This window comes from Pleurodeles waltl, chromosome 5 (genome assembly GCF_031143425.1).
Source record: "Pleurodeles waltl isolate 20211129_DDA chromosome 5, aPleWal1.hap1.20221129, whole genome shotgun sequence".
NCBI lineage: Eukaryota > Metazoa > Chordata > Amphibia > Caudata > Salamandridae > Pleurodeles > Pleurodeles waltl.
Genome location: NC_090444.1, coordinates 1,429,571,025 through 1,429,598,302, shown reverse-complemented (window position 1 = coordinate 1,429,598,302; position 27,278 = coordinate 1,429,571,025). Strand labels below are relative to the sequence as shown.

General features: G+C 43.2%; 1 protein-coding gene across 1 annotated transcript in view; it reads left to right on the top strand.

The window, feature by feature from the left end:
• Positions 1–27,278, top strand: part of COL19A1 (collagen type XIX alpha 1 chain) — a 2,318,824-nt gene that overhangs the window by 1,740,014 nt on the left and 551,532 nt on the right. Inside the window, exons 25-27 of the mRNA XM_069235722.1 lie at positions 693–746; positions 4,518–4,571; positions 25,009–25,062. Coding sequence (XP_069091823.1) covers positions 693–746; positions 4,518–4,571; positions 25,009–25,062 — 162 coding nt within the window. The remainder of the gene's footprint in view (positions 1–692; positions 747–4,517; positions 4,572–25,008; positions 25,063–27,278) is intronic.

Sequence of the window (27,278 nt, the reverse complement as noted above, 5' to 3'; positions counted from 1 at the left end):
TAGAGTCTTGTACTCAGAAGTACACCCCTCCACACCACATGTTTCTTGAGTCTTCCTCAATAGTTAACACTGAGAATATCAAAACTTAATTTCTCTATGTTATTTCTTCAAGCACATTATTTTGTACTTTATGATTAGTCTTTTCAAAGATTAAATTTTATTAAATTACAGAGTTTGTATTTGATACCTGCTCCACAGTCTGTTAGTGTTCCCCCCCCACCTAAATGATCTCCATGTCAGTGAATATCTGTGAATTTGTGCTCAACACTGAACATGCCTTATTGAATGTGGGCTTGCTAATACCTTAGATTTATTACAGTCACATATATCTGCTGTCAATATTTTGCCAGTGACAGCTAATGCTGCTTTTGATTTTTGAACCAGTGAATGCAATTGGTTGCCTCTAGCTGAATTTGTTATTTATCTTTTCAAATTCTTCTCAGGGTAATTACAGTACAACCATCTTATACCTTTCTTATATCTGGGAAGGAAATCCTAAACCATTTGTTTTTACATATGTAACTCAATCCAGTAACATGGTATACCTTATTATTCTAAGAATTATTTTTGTCCAGCTCTCATTTCCCCACATTTTCCCTATTATGGTCTTATTGTAGTTCATTCTCAATGCTCACTATCCACCTTATGTCTTTCTTCCACCTTCTTTCTTATCTAACTAACATTTATTACAGGGTGAAGCAGGGGAACCAGGTATTGCCGGGCCTCCTGGAAACCGTGGACCTCAGGTATGTACATCAGTGCATCAGTTCCTCTAATACAAATGGCAACTGCATGAAATTACAAATATTGCATTTTTTTAATATGTAGGGCATAAAGCACACAAACATCAATAGTTTAGGTATGTTTTTATAAATCATATGTACTGTTTTTATATGAAAATACATACTTTTTTTTATCTGAAGTGACAAAAGTTTTTTTAAGGTGGAAAACAATTGTTAACACTGTTATAAAGCAATTGAGGAGTTTAAGAAAGTTTGGAGTTTCATATAAATGTATGTAATTTTTCTTACTATTTAAAATATGAGGCTGTACAAAATATTTCACAGTTTTAAAATATGTGCTAAATTATCTGACAGATATTCAGCAATTTAAAAGCTGGTGATATATTGATAGATTCTTTGACTGAAGATAGGCATATGTTTCTAAATGTGTGGGCATGATTTCTAAAACAATATTTAGGCTAAAGATTGTGTTTTCTAATACAATATAGTGTTAGAAACTGGGGTTCTGGTTGGTAGAGGTATGCACCCTGTCCAAGCATGAATCACTATCCTAGTCACGATCCTAGTCAGGGTAAGTCAGAGACATGCCTTAAATTAGCCTGTGCTCCTCTTCTGGTAGCTTGGGACAGAACAGTCAAGCTTAATGTAGGAGGCAATGTATAAAGTATTTATGCAACACTTAAAACAGTAAAACAGTGAAAACACCACATAAAAAGACACCACACCTTTAGAAAACCAGAGTGCAATTTTATGAGTAAAAAAAGACAAAAATGACAAAACTCCAGTAAGTAGAAGTTGAGATATTCATTTTTAAAGATGAAACTTAGTTACTCTGCTTAGAAGCATAAAGCGCCAACCAGGGCTATCTGGTAGTGCTAGGCCGGCAAAATCCAAATGTTCAGGCCAACCATGATGGAGCATGGGTTGGATATAGCCCTTGGTAAGTCCTGCTGAAGTTTTACTTTCTCAAGTTGAGCCAAGAGTCCCGCACACAGAGAAGTTCACCGGGTGCAAAGACAGCATCGCTGGTGGAGAAGAGCAAGGATTTGACCAGGCATCGTGGATGGGCAAACTGGAGCCTTGCGGTCATGAGCGGTGATGTTGGCCGTGCAAAGAGATTAACTTGCCGCAGCTTGCACTGATTGTTCATGAGAGCAGCACAGTTCCAGTGCGAGCGGGCTCATTCACAGTTGTGAAGAGCCCAAAAGCTTGATTTCAGGAGCCACAAAACAACATTTAAGGTCCCAGGACTGGAGGGGCACCTCCAGTCGAGTCTGGAGCTGGTTGAAGACAGGTCCAGGGGGAGTAGCAGGAGTGTTGGAAGTCTTTTGTGTCCCTGAGACTTCAAAAACAGGAGGCAAGTCAGCAAGTCCTGGGAGTCACTTTGGTTCTGGGATGGAGAGATGCAGGTTCAGTCCCAGGCAGAGGTGTAGCAGGCAGCAGGTCAGCTTAGCAAAGCAAGAGGCCAGCACGGTCCAGGGGGTTTCAGCAGAGTGACAGTTCTTTCAGCAGCACAACAGTCTATCTTCCTGGCACAGTATCCACAAATCCAGAAGTGTACTGATTTGTGGGGCTTGGGGTCCAGCACTTATACCCAGCTGTGCCTTTAAAGTGGAAGAAGTGCATAAAGTCCCTCACCTTCCTTCCCTGGCTCTAGACACAATACAGCGGGTTATGCAGCCTTTTGTGAGGGCCCCGGACCCAGTCTATTTAGGTGTGTCTGGTCCTCCCTCTCATCCTGCCAAGGATGACCCATCAAGATGTTAATGGCCCATCAGGATGTGGATGGCCTATCAGGCGACCTATGCTCCCTTTGTGTGTGGATGTCTAGAAGGAATGCACAAGAGTCCAGCTGTCACCCACCCGACATGTATTCCGAAACAGGTAAGGGCCAAGAATGGTTAAATTAAGAAAATACCACCTTTCTAAAAGTGGCAATTTCAGACTTGCAACTTAAATCCAACTTTTTCATAAGTTGTGATTTTAAATTGTAACTCCAGAGACACCAAACCTAAAATATATACCTGGTCCCAATTGGAAGTTACAGTTATAAAATTCATTAAGGTAATCTCAATGTTAACGTTTGTGAAGGATATGCCTTGTCATAGTGAAAAACTAATTTAAGAGTTTTTCACTACCTGGACATCTAATACTCAAAAGTACATGTCCAACTTGTTAAATACACTTTACCCTGCCCTTGGGGCTGCCTAGGGCTTACCTTAGCGGTGACGTAAATATATTAAAAAGGAAGGTTTGGACCTGGCAATTGGGTCAACATGGCAGTTTAAAGCTGCACACACAGGCTCTGCACTGGCAGGCCTGAGCCATGTTTGAAGGACTACTGAAGTGGGTGGCACAGTCCGTGGTGCAAGCCCATCAGTAGCATTTATTTACAGGCTGTGGGTACAAGGGTACATATAGTGCACTTTATAGGGACTAATAAACAAATTAAATGAGCCAGTTGTTGATAAGCCAATGTTACTATGTTTTAAGCAGAGAGCACATGCACCTTAATGCTGGTTAACAGTGTAAAGTGACCAGAGTCCTAAATCCAACACAAATATGGTCAGAAAAAGAGGCGGAAGGCAAAGGTTTTGGTGATGACCCTGTAGAAAGGGCCAGGTCCAACATAAAGTTTATTTAGGAGTTTCTTAAATGTTTTGTTTGATCATAATTCTTTACATAAATGTTGTAACTCTTTCAAAACTACACCCCTTAAACACGTATTATAATTTTACTTTAAATTTAAGTTTATGTCCCAAAACGTGATAGCACTTAGAAGTCTAACCGATTGTTTGTTAAAAACTCCTAAAATGACTTATATTTATTTTAAATATATCTTTGTGATGAAAAAGTCATGGGTAACAATTTGACCATTAGACACCTAATTTCGCAGGCTACATATGTGTGGGAAATGTGCAAAAAAAGGTAATTGTTAAAGAAAATATTCACCAGTCTAACAAGGGTTTTAACTGGAATTTGCAGATGCTGACCTTATAATATCAGCTGCAAGAAGACATTTGTAAACCTCTAACAACATGCAAAATCGAATATAGTTTTAAAAATTTAAGTAATTGGGCCTAATTTAAAATTATTTTACTATGAGGACTTATGAACTACTTTTTTGCAATCTTGCCTTAGCTCTGAACTATGCAAGTAAACTAGGAATGCTCTTGTTGGTTTAGACCTAACAAAAGGTTTATTTTGCCATGTCGAATTGGCACTTTAAACTGCACTACTGGCTGTAATGGCAAGCCTGAGACATGTTTGAAAAGGGCCCCTTTAGTGGGTGGCACAATGAGTGCTGAAGGCTCACTATTAGCGTTTAATTTACAGGTCCAGGGTGCATTCAGCACCACTTTCCTAGGGACTTACATGTAAATTAAATATGTACATCAAGTGTAGGACACTTTTACCATGTTTAAGGGAGAGAACATGCACACTTTAGCACTAGTTAGCAGTTCACAAAAAAACAGAAGCAGCGAAGGCAAAATGTTTGGGGGAAGACCACACCAAGGTTGTTAGGTCTAACATTGGCTTTCTCCTGGATTTCAAGAGTAAGCCCTAAGTACTAGTACAAATAGTAGGTCACAACAAAATCTCTGTAAATTGGACCCACAGAATTTTGCAGTGGGCTAAGTACATTCTATGGAAATATAAACAAGTGACTACAATATTTGTTCCCTAAAGTGCTGTGTTCATGTTTGTTGCATTGACTAAATTTGAGCCTACCACTAATAAAATTCCATTTTAACCCAACATTCATTTTTATAGGGTCCTGTAGGGCCTCAAGGACCTATTGGGCTGCAAGGTTTACCAGGAGATATGGTAAGTGATGCATTTATTTTACTTTATTTTTTATTTCATATGTTCATTAAGAACTGTGCAACTAGAAAACATAAAAAAATGCTTTCATGTTTGATGTTTTTGTGGAACTGATACAAAAAGCATAAAGGCAAGTTAACAGCCCTGCACAAACTCATAACTAGATAAGACTAAACCAATACTGTCTGACACTGCTTGGGCTCATTTTTAACCTTTTTAACAACACAGTATTTCTGGATAATCTTATTAAAACAATTTCTTTACAATAATACAAACATAGGCAAATATTGATACAAGAATCATGAATAGAGGGTCATGTATGAAAAAGCCAATATTTTAAAGGGAAGAAAACACATTTTAAAAAGGAACAGTTGTGTTAGTCATTTATTTAGGAAATTGTGTATAATCTTAATAGGGCAGGATTTAAATTATTGGTGGTTTTACCTATGGTACAATATATGGTGCATGATTTTTATTATCTTTGTTTCATGCAATGGCACATTTCTTTCTATTTTTACATACATTTTAATTATTTTTTGCAAATCATTATGCACTATACCCACAGCAAAGTTGACATAAATAAGTGTAAAATGGAACATCCAAATGGCTATCTAGCCCTTTCAAATGGGTACATGGTATGTCATCCATAATTAAAATAGACATATAATTACATCCATAATTTCAATATTGCTTCTCCAACTGACTGCCACATTAACTCCATGAGACATTGAAAGTGAGTGTCTGTCTCTAATGTTGCCACAAATATACAATTTTCTAATCATCTCTTAGATACAGTGTTGATAAACTAAATAAAATGCAAACTTCCAATGGTGTACAAAATTTAAGTTTGTGTTTGTGCCTGCATTTTAAGGGATGACTTAAAAGACATCATTTTGAAAAAAGTGATTTTTCAGCCAGCACTATCGATGTCCTACATTTAATAAATACCAGAACCCATGCAAACATTTTACTCTTGACTAAAGTGACCACAGCTTTACACTATAAAGCCTTTGTCACATTGCTTCAGTCATGTTATATCACCTGTAAAGACTGTATGAAGATTTTAAGTGACTGCTATCGTGCTGGAAGAATACCTTTTCAAATATCCAAATCATTTTAATACCTTCATCTTCATGGGCCCCTGCTGGTTATGTAAAAATTACCAATATTAAGCTGATTCTAAAAAATAATTATTCAATCAGTAGTAGACTTGTAGAGTACTACTCGTGAGGGAATCCAGGCTCTGGCATGGTCCAGTTGATTAGCCAAGACTTTAGGGACTTTCAGAACTCTGGAAGAGATGGGGAGGTCCATAGATGAAAAGGTAGCGTGTTCCGTGCCTTCCCTGCTAGATAGGACAAGGAGCGACCTCTGCATCTGCCATGTAGATCTGAATGTGTTTATTTCCTTTAATGTTGGGAGTAGATGTACTATTTTTTGCAAGTCTCTAAGGTTTCTATGAGTACACTTGGGAAGCTGATCACTGTTTCCCCAGGATTAATATTGAATCCTCATGTGAATTAGATGACAAACTAACCTTTGGACACACTATCTGTTAAATGCCCTTATATTATTCAGATAGTATAGCTTGTGTGAGTCCTTTTTTAACATGTGTGTACTAAGCATGGTGACATAGGTTTCCTCAGAAGTTTCAAACAGGATGCTTTCATTAATTGTTTCACTACTTTGCCTACATTGAGAGGATTACTAGAGTGTTACGCTGGTACTCTTTTTCACTGACCTACTGGTGGTTTTGGAGCTCTCATTTACCAAAAAAATTCCAAGCAACATTCAGTGTAATATGCAACTTTTTGACCCTTTACATCTCTCTGCTCTCCCCTTCACCAAGCGGTGTGAAACCTCACAGGGACAACGGTTTTTTCCTTGCAAACAGTTTCTGTATGTACAGGTATCAAATGGTACTGGTGACAGGATACAAATCTGTGTGCAATACATAATGTACAGTACTCTTTTTGCTTTGGCTATAGTTAGCATGAGGGTTATGATAGCTCTAAATTAATGACTGTTAAAAATGGAATCTCTATTTGGCATCCTCACTCTAGTTAGGGTAAAGGAGTCACACAGCTAAGATAACCCCTGCTCTCCCCTCTGGTAGTTTGGCACAAACAGTCAGGCTTATCTCAGAGGCAATGTGTAAAGTATTTGTAAACACACACACACACACATGCACGCACCCCCACAAACACACATGCACATACACACACACACACACACACACACAGTAACACAGAAAAACACAAGCAAAACACACTTCAAAAGGGGCCCACACCAGTTTAGAAGCTTAACCAATATTTACCTGAATCAAATAAGACCAAAATGGCACAAATCCAACATACGCAAGTAAAGATACAAACTTTTAAAGATTATATATTAGCATAGATCTTAGAAACACAATAGCTCCAACTGGGGGTATCACAGCATATTGATGTAGTTGTTCCCAACAGTCTGACGTCACTCACGAGTGAGTGCGAGTGGGTCCTGGAGTCGCATGCATCTGAGGTTCAGTACCTTTGAAACTGATGAGGAAACAAAGATGTTGTACAGGGTTGGGGAGGTGGGCATTACTGGAGCCGGTGCGGTGTGAGTTCCTTACTGCTACCGGAGAGGTGAGGTGTCAGTTCCCTACTTCTAGGCAGGGGAGGTAAGACATTGGTTCCATATGGTTGCAGTGGAGGTGATGTGGCATTAGTGGCGAAGCTTCGGTTCCTTACAACCTGGAAGGGTCGATGAATCCAGCAGGTCAAGATGAGAGGCACTGACTTTGCAGTGTCACAGTCACACCACTGGGCCATAGGTGATCTGGTGGAGTCTGAGTCAGGACACAGCACTTGGGACTCATACTGTGGTGGGACTTTGGTGGCATCCATCGCGGTCATTGAACTCAGCAGGGAGAACGGCTCCGGTGCATGGAGTTGGACAACAGCGCTGGTTCCAAAGTCTCTCTGGATTCGATGTACTTACATTTTTCTTGGTTGCACCGGAACTCACTCCCAAGAGCCCAGGATCTGGATTTGGCAACACTTGGCAAGTCTGTGGGCTCACCAGCCTCCTTTGCTGCCAACCATGCCAGCAGCCCCTTTTGCAGCTTCTCCTTTCTAGTGGGGCCTTTAATAGGACATTTGAGCTCCTTGCTGAACTTTTTGGGCTGAGGCATTGAATAGGTATCCAGCCTCCCCTGTTTAAACATTAAGGGGGTCATTCTGACTCCCGCCGGCCGCGGTAACCGCAGGGCCGGCGGGAGCCGCCAGAATACCGCTGCGCGGTCAGAAGACCGCCGCGGTTATTCTGGGTTTCCCGCTGGGCTGGCGGGCGACCGCCAGAAGGCCGCCCGCCAGCCCAGCGGGAAACACCCTTCCATGAGGATGGCGGCTCCGAATGGAGCCGGCGGAGTGGAAGGGGTGCGACGGGTGCAGTTGCACCCGTCGCGATTTTCAGTGTCTGCATGGCAGACACTGAAAATCTTTGTGGGGCCCTGTTAGGGGGCCCCTGCAGTGCCCATGCAATTGGCATGGGCACTGCAGGGGCCCCCAGGGGCCCCACGACACCCCATACCGCCATCCTGTTCCTGGCGGCCGAAACCGCCAGGAACAGGATGGCGGTAAGGGGGTCGGAATCCCCATGGCGGCACAGCAAGCTGCGCCGCCATGGAGGATTCCCCAGGGCAGCGGAAAACCGGCGGTACACTGCCGGTTTTCCGTCACTGACCGCGGCTGTACCGCCGCGGTCAGAATGCCCATGGGAGCACCGCCAGCCTGTTGGCGGTGCTCCCGCGGTCCCCAACCCTGGCGGTCTCGGACCGCCAGGGTTGGAATGACCGCCTAAGGGCCAGATGTAGCATTTTGCGACTTGCAAATAGCGAGTCATAGCGACTCGCTATTTGCAACTCGCAAAATGTTATGCAGAACGGTGTCTCAGACACCGTCTGCGAGTCGGTATGGGGTCGCAATGACCCACCTCATTAATATTAATGAGGTGGGTCGCAAATTGCGGCCCCATACCGACTATGGGCACTCGCCAACATGGAAGCCTGCTGTAGTCAGCAGACCTCCATGTTCGTGACTGCTTTTAAATAAAGCATTTTTTTTTTTTAAGTGTAGCCTGTTTTCCTTAAAGGAAAACGAGCTGCACTTAAAAAAAAATCCGAAACCTTTAGTCTTGGTATTTTTTCAGGGTAGGTACCTGCCCTGAAAAAATAATTTGGGGTCCATACACAAAGAGGAAGGGGTCCCATGGGGACCCCTTCCAATTTGCGAGTGGGTTACCATGCACTTCAAGTGGATGGTAACTGCGACACCATTTGCGACCGCATATGCGGTCGCAAATGGTATTGCATACCACTAGGAATAGCAAATAGGAAGGGAACACCCCTTCCTGTTTGCGATTCTGAAATGCATTTTGCGAGTCGGTCCCGACTCGCAGAATGCATTTCTGCATTGGAAACACGCATTTGCAAGTCGCAAACGGCAGATTTTGCCGTTTGCGAGTCGCAAAGTGTTTCCTGCATCTGGCCCCAGGGCCCATATTTATACTTTTTTAGTGACGCATTGCATAACTTTTTGACGCAAAAATGGCACAAACTTACAAAATATAATTGTATTTTTCAAGTTTGTGCTGCTTTTGCGTCATAAAATGATGCAAAAGTGGTGCTAAAAAAGTATAAATATGGGCCCATATCTGCAACAATTGTTGATGGCTCCCCAGACTTTGTTGTAGATGAGTACTCAAAAGTTGTGAAGTTTCAAGAAGTAAAAAAAAACCTGAAGGAAAAACAGTACGTTGGGGTGTAAAAGTCAGCGATATTGAAGTAGTGTACACAAATCACTGTAAGTAAAGTACAAATACAAGTCCTATCCCACACACCACCATTGTAAGAAATGGGGTCTCAAGTAGGAACACTCACTGTAGTCAGGGTAAGGGAGCCACACAGCTAAGATAACACCTGCTCACCCCCTTGGTAGCTTGGCATGTGCAGTCAGGCTTATCTCAGAGGCATTGTGTAAAGTATTTGTATATGTAAACACACACACACACACACACACACACAGTAACACAGTGATAACACTACAAAGGGACTCCACACCAGTTTAGAAAAATAGCCAATATGTATCGGAATCAAACAAGACCAAAACCACAAAACTCCAACATACACAAGTAAAGATACAGTTGTTTAAGGAATAAATCTTAGTATATTGCTTACAAACACAATAGTTGGGGCTATCAAACCATCTTGACGGAGTCGTTTCCAACAGTCCGATGCTACTTGCGAGGAAGTGCACTCCGGTCACAGTCACATGGAACCCAGGTAGAGTAGCTTTGAAAACGATGAGGAAACAAAGATGTTGCATGAAGTCAGGAAGGTGAGTCATCGCTGGAGCCAACATGGCACTCGAGACTCACGCTGTGGCAGGACTTCGGAGTCAATGCGGCTGTGGCGTCAGGCCTTCGACGTCGGTCGTGGTCATTGCACTTAGTGGGGACCACTCCAGTGCTGGCAGTGGTGCAGAGTCGGAAAGCGATGCCAGTTACGAAGCTGCTCTAAAGTCGATGTACTTGGTTTCTTATTGGCTGCACCAGAACTCACTCCCAAGGGCCCAGGAACTGAATTTGGAAACACTTGGCAAGTCAGGACTCTCAGCAAGAGAGCCCATGTGCAGGTAGGTGAAGTATTTGATGTCTCTGAATCTTCTTAACAGGAGGCAAGCTCAGTCCAAGCCCTTGGAGAACCTTTGTAAGCAGGATGTATAAAGCAACATCCAGTCCTTTCACTCCCAGGATAGAAGCAGCAGAACAGCCAAGCAAAGCAACAGGCAAAGTGGAGTCCCTCCAATAGCATCCAGCTTTTCTTTCTGGCAGAATGTCCTTTGTCCAGAGGAATCTAACTATGTGGGGGCCAGAGGTCCAGTATTTATACTTATTTCTGTCTTTGAATTAGGCAAACCTTAATGAGAAGACTGTGTAGTGCACAAAAACCTGCCTTTCCCTGTCCTGGCCCCAGACACACTCTAGGGGGTTGGAGACTGCTTTGTGTGAGAGCAGGCACAGCCTTATTCAAGTTCAAGTGTCAGCTCCTCCCACCACTCTAGCTCAGGAAGACACATCAGCCTAGTGATGGGCCATCAGGATATGCAGGGCACACCTCAGCCCCCTTCGTGTGACTGTCTATAGGGAATACACTTGCAGCCCAACTGTCATCCTAACCTAGATGTGTATTCAGCAGACAGGAAGAGGTGCAGTATAGTTAAGCAAGAAAATGCCCACTTTCTAAAAGTGGCATTTTGAAACTTACAATTCAAAAATCAACTTCACCAAAAGATGTATATTTTTAAAATGTGAGTTTAGAGAGCCCAAACTCCACATCTCCATCTGCTCTCAATCAGAAATGACACCTAAAAGATATTTCAAGGCAATCTCAATGTTACCTTATGGGAGAGATAGGCCTTGCAAAAGTAAACAACAAATCTAACAGTATTTCACTCTCAGGACGTGTAAAACACATCAGTACATGTCCTACCTTTCAAATACACTGCACCCTGCCCATGGAGCTGCGTGGATCTACTTTAGGGGTGACTTACATGTAATAAAAGGAAAAGTTTGAGCCTGGCAAGTGGGTGCTCTTGCCAGGTTGAAACAGCAGTTTAAAACTACAGACACTGAAGTGGCAGGTCGGAGACATGATTGCAGAGCTACTCATGTGGGTGGCACAATCAGTGCTGCAGGCTCACTAGCAGCTTTTGATATATAGGCCCTGGGCACACATAGTGCACTCTACCAGGGACTTTCTAGTAGATCAAACATGTCAATCAAGGAGAAACCAATCACCAATACATTTTAGACAGAAAGCATATGCACTTTAGCACTGGTTAGCAGTAGTAAAGTGCCCAGAGTCCTAAAGCCAACAAAACAAGTGAGAACAAACAGGAGTACGAAGGCAAAGGTTTGGGGATAACCCTGCAAAAAGGGCCAGGTCCAACAATAACATTGCACCCTACATTTGATTTGAAAGCATAACATTTGCAACTCACATGGCAAAATATTTGATAGAGCAAAATGCAAAATGAGTGAGCCCGCGTGCAACCCTTGTAATGGGTATCAGGTAAAACATCCCATGTCTACCCAACAAACCTCCATTTTGGCTGTAATTGAGAACCAATGTATGTGTGAGATTTAAAATTGGAATTTTAGCGCTTCAATGCCTTGGCGGGAATTTGCTTTATAAATATGAAATACAATACAATACAATACAATACAATTACAACTTTAGAGATCCTCCTTGTAATTCTTCGAGGATGAATATGAGGCCAAAGACTAAGCCACTTACAAATATTGTTCAGGTTTGTTAAACGTGGTTTTCCTGTGAAATATCTCAGCATCTTGAATTAAGAAAATAATTCATAAAAATAAAACAGTAAAAATGGAACTGAATATCCCAACTGTGACCACCTAATCTAGTTGTTACAGTTCTGTGCTTTAATGCTCATGACCTCACACATGGTGATGCAGAAGATATCACAAATATCATCAATGACAGCACTGGTAACATCACATATCATCTCACCACATGGAGGTAATATAACTGAGGAACATCCAAAAAGTAGATGCGAAATGCACCATCTTTAGGCTAATTTATATTTCACTGACTTCAAAGTGATGATGAGATAGTTACGGAACTGGAAATATCTGGTGTATGCAAGGACTAAAACAGCAACATATGCCTTTCAGCCTGCTGCTGAACCACAAGGAAAGTGATGGAGATGTAAGGTGCCTGATGTGGTTATTGGGAATGGGGCCTGGCTCTGCAGAGGGATGAGGGCTAGGCCACAGGACTGTCACTATGCTCATCCTGAGATGTTTATGGCCAAGGCCATGAACAGAGGGTTATGTCTTTACTTAAGTTCAATAAACAGCCTGATTGAAAAGCAGACATTGTGATCGAACAGTGCATTGCATGGTGGCTATATTGAGGCTCCCAGTGAAACCTATTTCTCCACAGCCAAAGGCTACATTATAGGTTATTTTCATGCAAAGGCTACCAAAGGCCAGACTCTGCTCCAGGTCCCCAAAACATACAGCAGAAGGCCAATACACTTTGGCTATGTGTGCACAAGGATGCAATGCTTGGCAGGCGATGAGGTGGTATGTGATATCAATAGATTGCAGCACATAACACATCAGGACATAAAGAGTGTATTGACATAATGTAAGTATTGGGGCATCCAACAACCAAATAGATCTGATGTGCCATATTGCATGTGGTGGAGGCAGCCTCCTACAGGCCCGCACCCTGTCCTTCACACTGGTTTATCAGCAGAGGGATCCCAGGGGGCACAGGCAACTACAGACAGAGACAAACACATAGCTCTGAGGATGATAGCCAATAGATCACAGCAAGGTAGCTGCTCTGCTACTTACTAAACCGTCACCCAAAATCAGGTCATCTACAAATCAATTAGCACCAGGTTCCCCAAGAATATGTGGTGCACTACGGGGGATGGAGGTGGGACCTTTTCAGCTGCACACCAATCCCAGAGTGAGCAGCTCTATGCACCAGCCCAGAGGCCATTATGGTTTGTGGGGAAGGGGTCTGATTTAGCGGCATTCATTCATAATCCCAGCTCAGCCTGGCCCTCTCAATCGCAGTAGAGTGTTGCTAAACCACCCCAAGGAGGCCCCCTGAACAAAGATGTCAGCTTTGTATGTCTATGAGATCGCCTGGAGGCAAGGGTCAAAGGAAAGGTCCATTGGATTGGGTTGGAAGGCAGCTGCAGACCCAGGCAGCACCTGGGTGAGAATCACCAGGCCCAAAGGGGGTCCCAAGTGCACTGCACCTACTAATCTGGAGCAAGGCTACCCCTCTTTCTTGTAATCAGTGCACAAAGAGTGACTGAGGGGGCCACTGGAGAAAACTCACCCGTCCTCCTCGATCCCTAGCTAGGATCGAAGAGTCAAATCAGCCCTCATCGGGATTACCAGGGCAGCAGGGCATCAGGACGCCCCCTAGGAATGCATGGCACATAACCAGATGCCCCGACTTGAAGGATGGCCATCTGATGGAGCCCTATCTTATTTTTAAGAAGGAGTCTGTTCATCCTCGGAGAGGACAGGGACTCTGAGGCCCAGGTGGAGCCTGGAGTTGGAGTTGGAATGTGAAGTTGGCTCAATCTGCATTAATTTTGATCTTGTGTATAGTGGATCAGGCGGCACCATCAAACTCGTAGTCTTTTCTAATACTGGAACATCAGGGTAGAGCCTCTGAATTGGTGGTGGCTGCAACTGTATCTGCGTGTCTGGTGTGGTGGATACACTAGCACCATTCTGTATCGGAGTTGATGTGATAACATTATTTGCCTGTGCTGCGCTTGTGGCTCCCTGATTTTGTGTTGGATTTACAGGACATGCATTAGTACTCGGTCTATTGTCATTCATGGCATATGGTGGTGGTCGATCATGTAATAACTGATTGAGAAACTCATCACCATCCGAATTATCTGCATCTGCCCAAGACTTCTGAGTCTCCTTCTGCTTGCTAAAGCCCTTGTCTGTTTTACAAGTGGCCTTTCTTCCCTGTGTTTCGGCTTCTTGAGTTATTGCCGGAAACATCCTAACTCCGTCTATTATTTCCCTTCTCCACATCCTGGTCTCACTATCCCATCTGGCTTCTGCTAGAGTCTTTTCTGCTTTTCTCATTCTCCTCTCGAATTTCTGTTGCCTCTGTCGTATGGCCATTAATTCCCAAATCGCTAACGCCTCAAACTGAGCTGGTCTCGGAGGCAGCTTCTGCTCATTTAGTGCTTTCCGCAAATTTTCTAGGACCCCTATATTAAAGGTTCCATTCTCTGGAAACGCCAAACACCCATCTTTCTCTGTCAATTTGCACCAATGCTTTAGCCAAAGGCATGGCACGACTCCTCCATTACGGAATAAGCCGGAGTATCCTCTGGCGGTGTAGGCTCCCCCACACTCGCTGTAATGTACGCATCTCCCCTCAAAGCACTCTTTAAAGCCTTGAAAAAGTTCATTTTTGCGTCTTTTATTTTGTTTAGAATCGAATCAGGAAGTGACTTTAGTTCCCAGAACACTGTTTGCCTACCTTCTCAACCAATTGCCTCTCACGGACGCCTGCCTAATCCGTGCGCGACCCTTCTTACTAACTGACCTATCCCAGCGCGGCTCCAATTACGTCACACTCACAGTCACTGCGGCTGACAAAGTCTTGCGGCTTGTCTTCCTCACTCTAAATCCACACAAACTAATGCAATATATTGCGAGCACCTTAACAACAAACTCAAATTTGCCGGTTTACTGCAGGAAGGGTAACACAATCGCTTCAGAACTTCACAGAGATTTCACTTGAAGCCTCGGCAGCTACTCTCTCCTTCTCAGATCCTGCACCCACAAGCAACATTCGACCTGCAAATTTCACTTTCGACTTGTCAATGGTCCGTTCTAGTGCACTTTAGAACTTACCAAATCTCCATCGAAGGTTTCACTCACACATTTTGACTCAAACTCGACTCGTCAACCACGCCCGATTGACTTATTAAACCGCGCAAATTACAACATAAACCAAGTGTCTCATACACTTATCAATATACTCCGGAGTCTTAGACCACGGCAGGTTCGTACATCACCAACAAACTACGTGGACAATTTTTTAGCTTAAATCCCCACACTCACATGAAGTTCGCTGACTTCCCTACTCTCATACTGCGGAGTACGCCCACTTCTACTAAAACATTACCTGGCCTAAATTCTCACAAACCTCACAATTCACCTGCAATATGCATAAGCTGAGCAAGCACAAATTCTTCTTCCCTCATACTATCACTGGAACGCAGAGAACATACCCAACTCACTTCGGCAAGCTCCGAGATTCCGGGAAAGTCATTTGGGACTTAGGGGCACATCATACCTCCAATTTGTATTATCTCAAAAAAACAATTCCAAACAATGGTCCCTCGTCCTGGGGCCCCAAAGGGCCTAAACCCTCCTCTGCTACCAGAACTGCTAACGCGTCCTGTCTTACATAATTTAATTAGTCTGGGGCTTGTTTTAGGCCAATGAATCTTTTGACCCTGATTGAAGACACCTCAGGACGAGACAATTAATCAACATAGCAGTCAATAGATCAATAACATCATCAATATTCACTATAGCAAATCGATTCAATTTGGATAATGGCATGAGTAAGAATCAAAACACACCAAGACCTCTCAGTCGCGAATAACCACACGGATTTAGTATGATTTATGATATTTATTCCCTATTGATTACACCTCTACGAGTAAGTTTATTAGTCTCAATACCAGAAAACACATCAACACGGTGATAATATGGCAACTCGAATAAGACTTCATCAATGCAAAAATCATAAACATTACTACAAAGCACGACGTCAACATGGGTTAATTTTAGCAGAGTATCATTAGCGCATTATTCAACAAAGCATAGATTCAGTTGTTTGTCTATTTGCGTCCGTTTAGTGAATTCCTTAACTAACCTCGAATTAGCATTACCATGTTGGGCTTCATGAAAAACAATTTAGCAACACAAATTTCGAAAATATCTAACTATGGTCTCTATCAAAAGATAGCAGTTGGTACCTAGAAAGAAAAGGCAAACAGACAATTACAATTTAATCATCATATAGTTACCCTTCGTAATGAGTCAGCATACAGAGTCAGTCTTTGTCCTCAGGACATCAGTTGATCCAAGATACACAGCAAAGTTCAGCAAGACAGGACAATAAGGGACAGTTCCCTCATAAGGAGGAAAGTATGAATCGGGCAAGGCAGAATAAGGATGATTCGAAGAGATAAAGCACAAAGGCGGTCATTCTGACCGCGGCGGTCGGCGGTCGCCGCCCGTCAAGCGGTTCCCGCCGAAAGACCGCGGCGGCCATTCCGGCTTTCCCGCTGGGCCGGCGGGCGACCGCCAGAAGACCGCCGGCCGGCCCAGCGGGACAGCCCCTTCAACAATGAAGCCGGCTCGGAATGGAGCCGGCGGAGTTGAAGGGGTGCGACGGGTGCAGTGGCACCCGTCGCGATTTTCACTGTCTGCTAAGCAGACAGTGAAAATCTTTATGGGGCCCTGTTAGGGGGCCCCTGCACTGCTCATGCCAGTGGCATGGGCAGTGCAGGGGCCCCCAGGGGCCCCACGGCACCCGTGCCGCCATCCTGGTTCTGGCGGTGGACACCGCCAGAAACAGGCTGGCGGGAAGGTGGTCGGAATCCCCATGGCGGTGCTGCAAGCAGCGCCGCCATGGCGGATTCCCTGGGCCAGCGGGAAACCGGCGGGAAACCGGCGGGAAACCGCCGGCTCCCCTTTTCTGACCACGGCTTTACCGCCGCGGTCAGAATCGCCCAGGAAGCACCGCCAGCCTGTTGGCGGTGCTTCCGCCGCCCTCCGTCATGGCGGTCATGGACCGCCAAGGTCAGAATGACCCCCAAAGTCTTTAAGACAAAGTGTCTAGGCAATAGCAAAGCATGTAATCACTGATTTCTTCTTATGTCATATGATTATATCAAACTTGTTGTACAGTCCCCTAATTTCCAATTTGGCAAGTTTTGGTGCACCATTATCTCCATCCAATGGTTTACTTGTCGCCTCATTAAGATTGTCACCTCAGAACAATTCTCAAGTAGTTTGTTGGCTTCTGTAATTGACGTCTCCAATGGGCAGAATGTCAGGTACAATTTCATGTTCTCGCGGTCCTCTCAGTCCCAGTCAGTAGTTCCATTGTCTATACCAGTTCAGGCGACCTTGTACCTGTTGCAAGTTTACACTGTTGCATTCGGCAAGAATGTCTCCTTGAGCAAGTCGAGTCTCATGAGAAAGAATTTACTACGGTTACACACATCTTCTAGTCTTCTGGAAAAGTACGGCTACATGTCCTTCAGCAAGTCAGCACATTGCACGTTATAAAAACACATTTAATATGAAACCGGACAGCTAGGCCCCGACTCATGCTAACTAAGGCCTAGTGATTAATTAGCAAAACCGTAAGATATAACTCTTAGTACTAATACAACATCATACATTAGCACATTAATATCTCATTATTAGTCAGTTTCAATTATCATTGTATACGTTGATGGCCACTCCCCGTGGGCACATTTCAAACACACGTTTAGTAAAAGCACATTAATACATTTTCTATGCGGCATCATTATGCATTAATTCACAAATATTTCATGTTAATTTTTTATCATAATAACTACACTCCAACACTATCCATGCAATATATCACCTTGCCCAGCATCAGGAAAGTGTCCCTTTCAAACAGAACATTTCTTCAAAAGTACTTAAATTTGACTCTCTACATCTACCACAAACGCTTGTCACAATAAACTGTGAGGAAAGAGCAGGTCAATGGTATAATGCAAAAGTATAACATCTAGTTGTGTACTGTTTATATGAATAGCACTGTACGAAGGTGCTAGCCATACAGGTTTACCTTCAAATACGGAAGGTACAAATTACATATAACTATCTGGTATGTTATGCTCCCTTTTCTGTAAACGTTCTTAGACATAAACATGTATAGTTTTCATATATCCATTCTATGTAATTCTGGAGAAAATCATATTTGAGCAGCGCTTTCTGGAAAAATGTTCTCCATAAATCTGTTTACTCCAAATTTTCCAACTATAAGAAATTCCAGAGAGGTTGAATCCATCCTGGTGAATGTCTTTCATGTAGAAAAATTCCTTGCCCTCTTTTTCGTTATAGGATCTCATAGATCTCTTGTTTTTCTTTCACCTCGCTCTGTCTACCCACCTTCTCCCCTTCTTCTCCTTCCTATCTTTCCTCTCATCAAGACTCTTCCTATAACACAGCTGGTGGCCCTTCTTCTCTATCAACTTTGTATTTTGCTTACACCTCCCTTCTCCTGCCTATGCCCTTATACCTTTAACTCACTTGTCTACTTTACTTCCATCACTACCTGTGCCTTAGTATCTTAAAGCCCTGCCTATACTCCTGTACCTAAAACACTAACTATACCATTCTATCTATAATTTTCTATTTGTATCACATCCATACCCTTGTAACTGTCTATAGCATTATACCTATACCGCTACCTATATCCTAGTTTCCCTGCCCCTTTCTATACCATCATTTCTCCACCCAAGCCTACAATCTTTTGCCATTTTACCAATATGCCTAAAATTGTTATGTCACCCCACAGGACTTTAACCAGTGCTTATGCCTTACTACCTCTAGCCCTACCTATGCCTATTTACTAATTACCAAAACCTCCAACCAAGCACCCTTGCCACTGACAATACCTTAGTTTCTCTACCACCTGCCTATAACATTATACCTACACACCTACCTGCACCTTTCTAAATGTATGTTTTATTTCTTGCTCACATATACCCTTTACCCTTGTACCTCGAAGCCCATTCTCCCCATGTGCCATACCTTGACCTTCCCATCTCTGCTCATATCCTGAACATTGTAACCAAACCCCTTCCTATACCAAGTTACAATTTACACCTGCTTGTACCCTTTTACTACTTTCCTTACCTATTTGCTAGTATCTTTACCTCTCTCTATAATTGAGTCTACCTCTATCTGTGCCCTAATATATCTTATCCCTTATCTATCATCTATTGAGTACTTTTGCTCTCTCATCTGCAACTGCCTTCACTTGCCTGACTTTGAGATAGAGGTGAGGCTGGGGGCACGGTTTTCAGCATTAATGAATAGAAGGGGAAGGCTGGAAATGCTCATAGTGGTTAAAAACCTGTGTTTGCATGCCTCCTTGCAGTGTGGCCCGATTCTCGCCCCCCTCATGTTGCATTTGTGGGATATATTTGAAGCGTTAGTGCAACAAAGAAACTCAGTTTCAGTTGTGTTGTACGAATTCCAGTATGTGAGTGAAAAGCAGCTAATGAGCGCTGTTTTGCACTCTAGGCGTCCATTCCTGTTTTAGGTAGGTGGTGGATATAGTTTAGATCAGCTGCCTATTTTTTGTGTGTGTTGGGCTTCACTTGATCAAAATGCACCAACTAGGGCACAAGTCCTAAAGAAAGTGGGAGGACTAACTGACTAAGGCTAAACGCAAGTCACAACATGGCACGTGACATTGCGTATGACATTGCAGGAAGTGGCATCACAACTCATGACCTCACAGGAAGTGACATCAGAGGAAGTGGTATCAGATCCTAAGGCCTCACAGTTATGTTTAGCAAGTCTATCATAAGTATATTTGACCACTTTACAAGATGTAACAAATGAAAGCTGATCAGTACTTAAACCTGGTGTGTGAGTTCCCTTTCTAAAGGAATCAGCCCAAATGTGGATGAAGTTTGGTGTCTGACTAACTACAGAAGACAAGTGCTACACCTCTCAGTCTTAGGGTGGTCTTCCCCTAAACTTGTTGCCTGTTTGCCTCACATTTTTGCTGTATCTTTTTGTTGGCCTTAGGACTCTGAGAACTTTACCACTGCTGACCAGTGCTTAAGTGCATGTACTTCTCCCCCAAAAACGGTAACATTGGTGTCTCCACAATTGGCATATTTAATTTACTTATAAGCCCCTTGTTAAGTGGTATTTGAATGCTACTGAATGCTACTAGAGGGCCTGCAGCACTGATTGTGCCACCGATACAAGTAGCCTTTCAAATCTGTCTCAAGCCTGCCATTGCAGAGCCTGTGTTTGTGCAGTATCACTCCCAGTTCGAATTGCCATTTAAACTCTCTTGCCAAGTCTTATACTCCCCTTGTATTACATATAAGTCACCCTGAAAGTAGGCCCTAGGTAGCCCATAGGACAGGGTGCTATGTAGGTAAAAGGCAGGACATGTACTTTTAAGTTTTACATGTCCTGGTAGTGAAAAACACCCAAATTTGTTTTTCCTCACTGTGAGGCCTTCTCCTCTCATAGGCCAGTATTGGAAATTCCTTAATATCCTTTTAAGCTGTAATTCTTGATCAGGAAGTAGTAGTTACCACATGTTTCATATCATTCGAATGCTAATGATAAATCCTCTTTAATGGTAAAGTCGGATTTAACATTACTGTTTAAGAAATGTCACTTTTAGAAAGTGAAAAGAATCAACAGATGATGGATGGAATGCATTCCATTCATCATTTGTTCTTTTTACTTTTAGAACGTGAGCATTTCTGTGCTCCTAATAGTCTGTGTACCTTGTAGTTTGTCTCCAATACACATCAGGGGTAGGCGACAGCTGCACTTTATCCACTCCCTCTAGACAGCCACACACACAGGAAGGTTAGGTTTATCTGAGCACTCATCTGCATTCACCTGCATTCTAATGGGCCTTCCTGGACAGGAAGGGGTGGATGGGAGCTGATACATACACTTGATTAGGGAAGTGCCTGCCACCACATAAAGGGCTGATTACCCCCTACTGATAGTCTGGAGCCAGGGCTGCCATCTGTGAGTCCTGCTCTTGCCTGCGGTATCCCTGGGTACTGCAGCTGTTTTGCTACAAAACAGGTGCATCATCATCATTTTGCTGATCAGAACCGACACATCGTCCCTTGACACCGATGCAGGGGCTGTCGACAACAGTGGTTTTACTGCCTGTGCAACCCAACAACGACGCTCTGCTTGGCTCGATGATGATGTATTGCCTTCGCCTCAACGGAGTTTGATGCCGACACAGGACCCAACTGCGAGGCTCAGTACCGGTGCATCGACCCGACTGCATGGATCGGAACTGAGTTATTGCCTTTGCATTGCTCCTCGACATCGACACTTTGCTCCATCCAAGGTACTCTTTCAGTGGGCTGTGTGAGTCCTGTAGACGGCCTACCCTCCATCACAGTCAGCCTGACCTTCTGTTCTAGTGTGACCTCAAGTAGCCTTTTAGCACTATTGACTTCTAAGCACTATTTTTGGTTTATTCCTTAAAAAATCAAACTTCTACTGATTGGGTTTTTGTCATTTTGGTCTCATTTTACTCAGATATATATTCTCCATTGCTCTAACCCTGTGTGGAGTATTTTTGTTGGTGCTTTCATTGTGTTACTGTGTGTGTATGTAAATACTTTACACAGTGCCTCTTTAGATAAGCCTGCCTGCGCTGTGCCAGACTACCAGAGGGTGAGCACAGGTTATCTCTAAGTGTGTATCTAGCTGACCCTGAATAGAAGTGGTGGTTCCTTCTTGCATTGGGTGCATACCCCACTCCTAACAACAAGCCACTAAATGCTGAAAGCTAAGCACACATACTGCCCCCACAATGCTGTCATCCACATTTGGCAGCAGATATATCTCATGTTCTTATTGTTCGCATAACTATATCTTAATCACCCTCACATTCACCAGTGCAACCGATGGAGAGCTTACCCTGGAATCAGTAGGACCAGAATTCCCATAGAAAGAATGCACACTGAGTAAGAAGTGGCAGCTACACATCAAAGTAAGTGTAAGCTGCTTGGTGCCCAAGAATGAGAAGGAAATGGTGATTGTTAACTCACAAAAAGGGCACCTGCAATTCTAGTCCCAGCTAGCACTTAAAAGAATTATTGGCCTTTGCAGGAACTATTGCTAGTTTGCATAGAAAAACGACATTAGTGTGGCAATGTAGGAACAGTGACAGACACCACAAACTACTGAGACTAAACAGAATCCACAAAAGACTATGGGCCAAAAGTATCAAAGCTTTTTGCATTCGCAAATGGTGCGAATGCCCGTATGCGAATGCAAAAAGCCCTTTCAGAATGTATCAAAGGCATTCTGAATGCAATTTTAAGGAATCGCTAAAATGGCGATTCCTTAAAATTGTGACCCTGTTTAGAGAGTCGAAAATTGCGACTCTTTAAATAAGAAATCGCAAATGAGGAATCCTTATTTGCGATTTCTAAAGCACATGTATGAAGCAATTCCTTAACGCGAATTGGGCATTTAGGAATCACTATTACCACAAAGTTGTACTTGGTGGTAACCATGTGCAAATTTTTCAAATGCATTTCAAATGCATTTTTAAAATTTACATGTAAAGCACACATGCCCTTTTGGCATGTGTGCACCTTACATGTTGTTAAACAAAGTTTTGGGGTGCAGCAGAGGGGACCTAAGGCCCCCAGCACCCTGGACTTTGCATTTCCCAAAATTGCGAATTCCAGTTAGGAATTCACAATTTGGGACATGCAAAATATTCGCAAATATGGGCCGACAGCCCCATAGATGCGAATGGGGGCCGGTACCGCAATTTGCGATTCGGTAATAGCATTTGCGATTTTTAAGAAATCGCTATTACCGAATCGCAAATTTGATACATTGCATTTTGCGACTCAGAAATAGCGATTTCTTAAAAATCGCTATTTCCGATTCGCAAAATGCATTCTTGATACATCTGGCCCTATGTGCACTAAAAAGACCTTTGCACATCCTTGAAATGTTACACTGCCAACATGGTGTAACAGATATGCCAACTTGTTTACAGTAGCAATGCCCTGTTGGCTCACCCATTCACTGTAGCCTCATCCTGAAGTAGCCAGCTCCATGCAAGCGCACGCGCTTTTTCATCTCGTACACAGAATAGCTCTGAATTACTTCAGTCTGCAAGACCCAAGCACATTGCAAAAGCAAAGAAACCTTGTATTATTGTGTAGTAACTCAGTAGGTCAGAAACTCTGCAGCAGTGCTGTAGTAGGTAATGGTGAGAAGGGCAAAGAACAAGACCAGCCACAAGTGAGGCCTTTTTGTTGGGCCTAGCTGAAAATAAGAAACCATCCCCTATCCCCTACAGTTTGCTGCTCTGAACCAGAAGCAGGTAACGTGTGGGAGCTGTGAACATAACTCGGTGATTGCAAAATACAGAGGGACAAATTCAGCTTATTTCACTTGGCATGGCCCAGTATCTGCTAGATCTTACTGGAGCCTCTTTATTTCTCACACAGCTGCCAGCAACTGATTTTACCTGCAGAATCACATGGCATCCTTAGATGGTACCACACATTGCGTTAATCATGCAGCATATTCTACAAGGCACCACTTAGAGCCTGATCACAAGTCGGGTGAAGTGTAAGATACAATTCAGCCCGATTCTTCACTCTTTGATTTTACTCCACTCATATATGCTAAGTTTGATGAAACTGGGGCGGTTCCACATGCCAAAACTATGTCGAACGTATGGCTGACAGATGACCCAGTAATGAGGGAATATATGTAAAAACAGGCAAGGTAGATCATTTTAGGTCACTGTCTCATAATAGCACCCCAATTTTGTGGGGGTACCTGAAATTCTGGGCGTTTTTACTTTGCCACTATTGATCAGTCCCTTCATAGTATAGGCCTCCTGTTGTTTTACTGTTAAAGTTATAATCTGTCAAAATATGTAAAAGGCAATGAAAACTGCCCGCCTTCTCCATGGGCCTCACCTTGATTAAATGTATGGTAATAATATAAACCCGTTGCCCGCCCCATGCTTTTAGGCTTCTCTTTCACTGGGCCAATTGTTCAAAGAACTCTAAATCTGCAAATGAATCCCTGGGTTCTCCAAACGTATGCATATCCAACGAAGAGCTCTGTTGTGTTTCAAATAAACTGACTCAATAAACGAGCAAATCCAATCTAGTAAAAACAGCAATTTCGGAAATACACACACCTATCTGTTCTTCAAATCACATTAGTGCACGAAAAGGTAAGCCGTCCTCCATCTGAATCCCAAACTAGTGATATGCATAAATTGTGTCCTCTCCGTTTCAGGATTAGGCTGCTGAAATGTGTAAATTTATTCCCGAACCGTCCCCCAATTCTTTCCGAAGACTCCACCTCCCTCTCACCCCCTCCGCCCCGCTGAAATTAGTGATATATGTGCACAGTCTTCAGTATTCCAGAGCAATGGTCGGTAACTCCAGCGTAGTAAAAAATATTTTCACGTTGCATTTTATCGAAAGTTAGAACACCAAACAAAATTTTCCCGACGCAGACTCTAGCAGTATTTCCCGTGCTGTCTTTCTGAATTTTACTCACAGGGAAAAACCTTATGAGGCACAGCATTTAAATTACAGTAATAGTACCCAGGGCACAGACAATAATTCACACAACACTTACTTAATGCTGTGTTTTTTTCCTTGCAAGCACTCGCACTGTGTAATATTTCTTTTTTCATGCTGCAAATTCATACATTAAGAACGTGTATGCTTTTTATGGTGTTGTTTAAAACATATTTTTTCCTACAGGGAATGGATATTGCTGCCATGTTGCTATCAACACTTAACTTATGTCACAGATAACATAAGGTGTAGACAGAGCATGAAACAACTGCAAGAGTGGGGAGGGAGATATACCCTGCATATACCGATTTTACTGGGTTGTTTACATAAGCTGTGCTTTCCCCGCTTCAGATGGCCATCCCACAGGCTGCGACGAGTTGGTTTCACTACACTTTTGATCATGCTATAATGACCTGCAATCTAAGTTACATGTTTGAATTTCCTAGGGGATACCAGGAGAACACGGCATACCAGGAAAACCAGGAATGAAAGGCATAAAGGTATGTTTTGGCACATTGTTACATTGATACAAATACATATTATGGCATAAGGTTATGAAAAGTCCGTAGTATAATTTATACCTGTGTTGGTGTAATAAGGCCTGTTTTAAAGAAAATAGGAATTTGTACAGGGCCCTAACCAAATCACCCAAGGACTTTGATGAAAATCTCAGGTGTAGACAAAAGTATAAACCTACCATAGAAACTAGGAAGGCCATTATGTAATAAGAAGCCTGTGATAATAAGTCTCAGTATTAAGAAGGATATTACAGCCTTTTCGAAGTTAATTAATTTGACCTATTTTAAGGAGTCTCCACATACAGAAATAGATAATAGCATCATGATCACCCATTGGGTGGACTATTTCAGTGGCATTTACACTATGTTACAAATTGTCCTGACCAGGTACCTATAGTAGTAAATTTCATTATTAAGTCTGGGTCTTCTCTGATGCTGATCTTTGAATATGAGGAAGTTCTGCTGGCCTTAAAAATGAGCAAGGGCGGAGAGGCCACCCAGACATTATGTGTTCCTCTGGCAGTGATGGCTCTACTGAAAAGGCGTGGTGGGGGATAAAAAAAAGAAATAAAAAACAAACACTCACCTGTTCTATCTGAGGACGGGTTGCGACTCTCCTCCGTCCTCTTCTTGACTCCCGGCAGCACACAGGCTCCCAGACTCTCCTAAGCCAATCACAACACTGCTGTCACCAGCCTGACAGCAGTGTAGTGATTGGTCTGAGTGGGATGGTTCAGAACTTGACAGGGAGTGGGAGCCTGTGCACGTTCTCCTCCCGGCTGTGCAATACAGCCGGATGGAGAAATGCTAAGTGCGCATGTCTGTTTGGCCGGCCCAACACAGCCAGCCAAACTGTCATGCGCACTTAGGGTGCACATACCTCTCCTTCCTGTAACACAGCCCAGCCCCCGCCCTAACCTGGCTCTGGATGAAAAATAAAATGATAAAATCATTGTGTTATTATTCTTTTATTTTTCCTTTTTTGCACTGCTCAGAGCAGTGGGGTGACGCTCCTCCACCTTAACTGAGAAGCTGCCACTGCCCTCTGGATATGTTTAGAGAGAATGTTGACCCTGCTGAAGCAACAGCCACAATTCTTTTCAGGGTAAACCACAAAATGTCACTGAATTGATCTGTACTTAACCCTCGGGTAGAGTGGAACAAAAGCAGTCCAGCTTAACTTTGAGGCAATTTTTAGAGTTTGCAGCATGCAAACAGTACTACGGTGAAAACACAGCACAAGAAAAATCCCACATTAATTTGGAAAAATAGAGCAAACAGCATAACATTTAATGAAATATTTGACACTAAAATGCCAACAATCTAATCAGTAGAGACAGAGATATACAATTTTAAAGAGTTAGGTAAACATAGCATCTAAATGCACAAAGCACCAACTGTGGGACCTGGATCAAAGTTGTAAGTTCCGGCCAACCATGATGGTGCAGGTTAGGCCTGCTGAAAACTGTGGCTCAGAAACCAATGCCAATGTCCCACAACCCAAAAATATAAGTAAATGTAAGATGGCTTCTGTGGCCCCAGTCAGCTCTAGGAACCTGTCCAGCTCTGGTGAAACTCAGTCAATAAAAAGCAGGGTGTATATAGAACAACATACATTGTCAAGGGGAAGACCCCTCATAATGTGGAAATGCTCTTAAAAAATAGGAAGTGCCTCACGGAAGGTACCACCAGGAGCCTGTTGGCTAGTGCTTACAGACTGGCTCATTTCATGCTGGTAAGGAATCATGATATGATCTTGTGTATTGATGAGAGTACAGGAAATGGAAGTTAGGGACTGCCTAGGTATGATGTATTTATGGATGGTGTTTTGGTAAATTTGTGATGAACCGGGTACACTATTGTGGGCAGTGTTTGTCTTAAGAAATTTAGGTGGTCATTACAACCCTGGCGGACGGTGTTAAAGCTGCGGAAATACCGCAAACAGGCCGGCGGACAAAAAAAGGGAATTACGACCCTGGCGGAAACCACCAACAAAGACAGCCACTTTAACACATCGCCCGCCACGGCGGTACAGACAAGCAGCGCGGCGGTCACCGCCAACAGACAGGCGGGAGACAATGTACCGCCCACACTATTATGACAGGCCAATCCGCCACCTTTTCCGGGGCGGATTCTCCGTGGATAAAAACACGGCGGAAACAACTTTTGCTATGGGAAAACGCTCACCTTAACACACT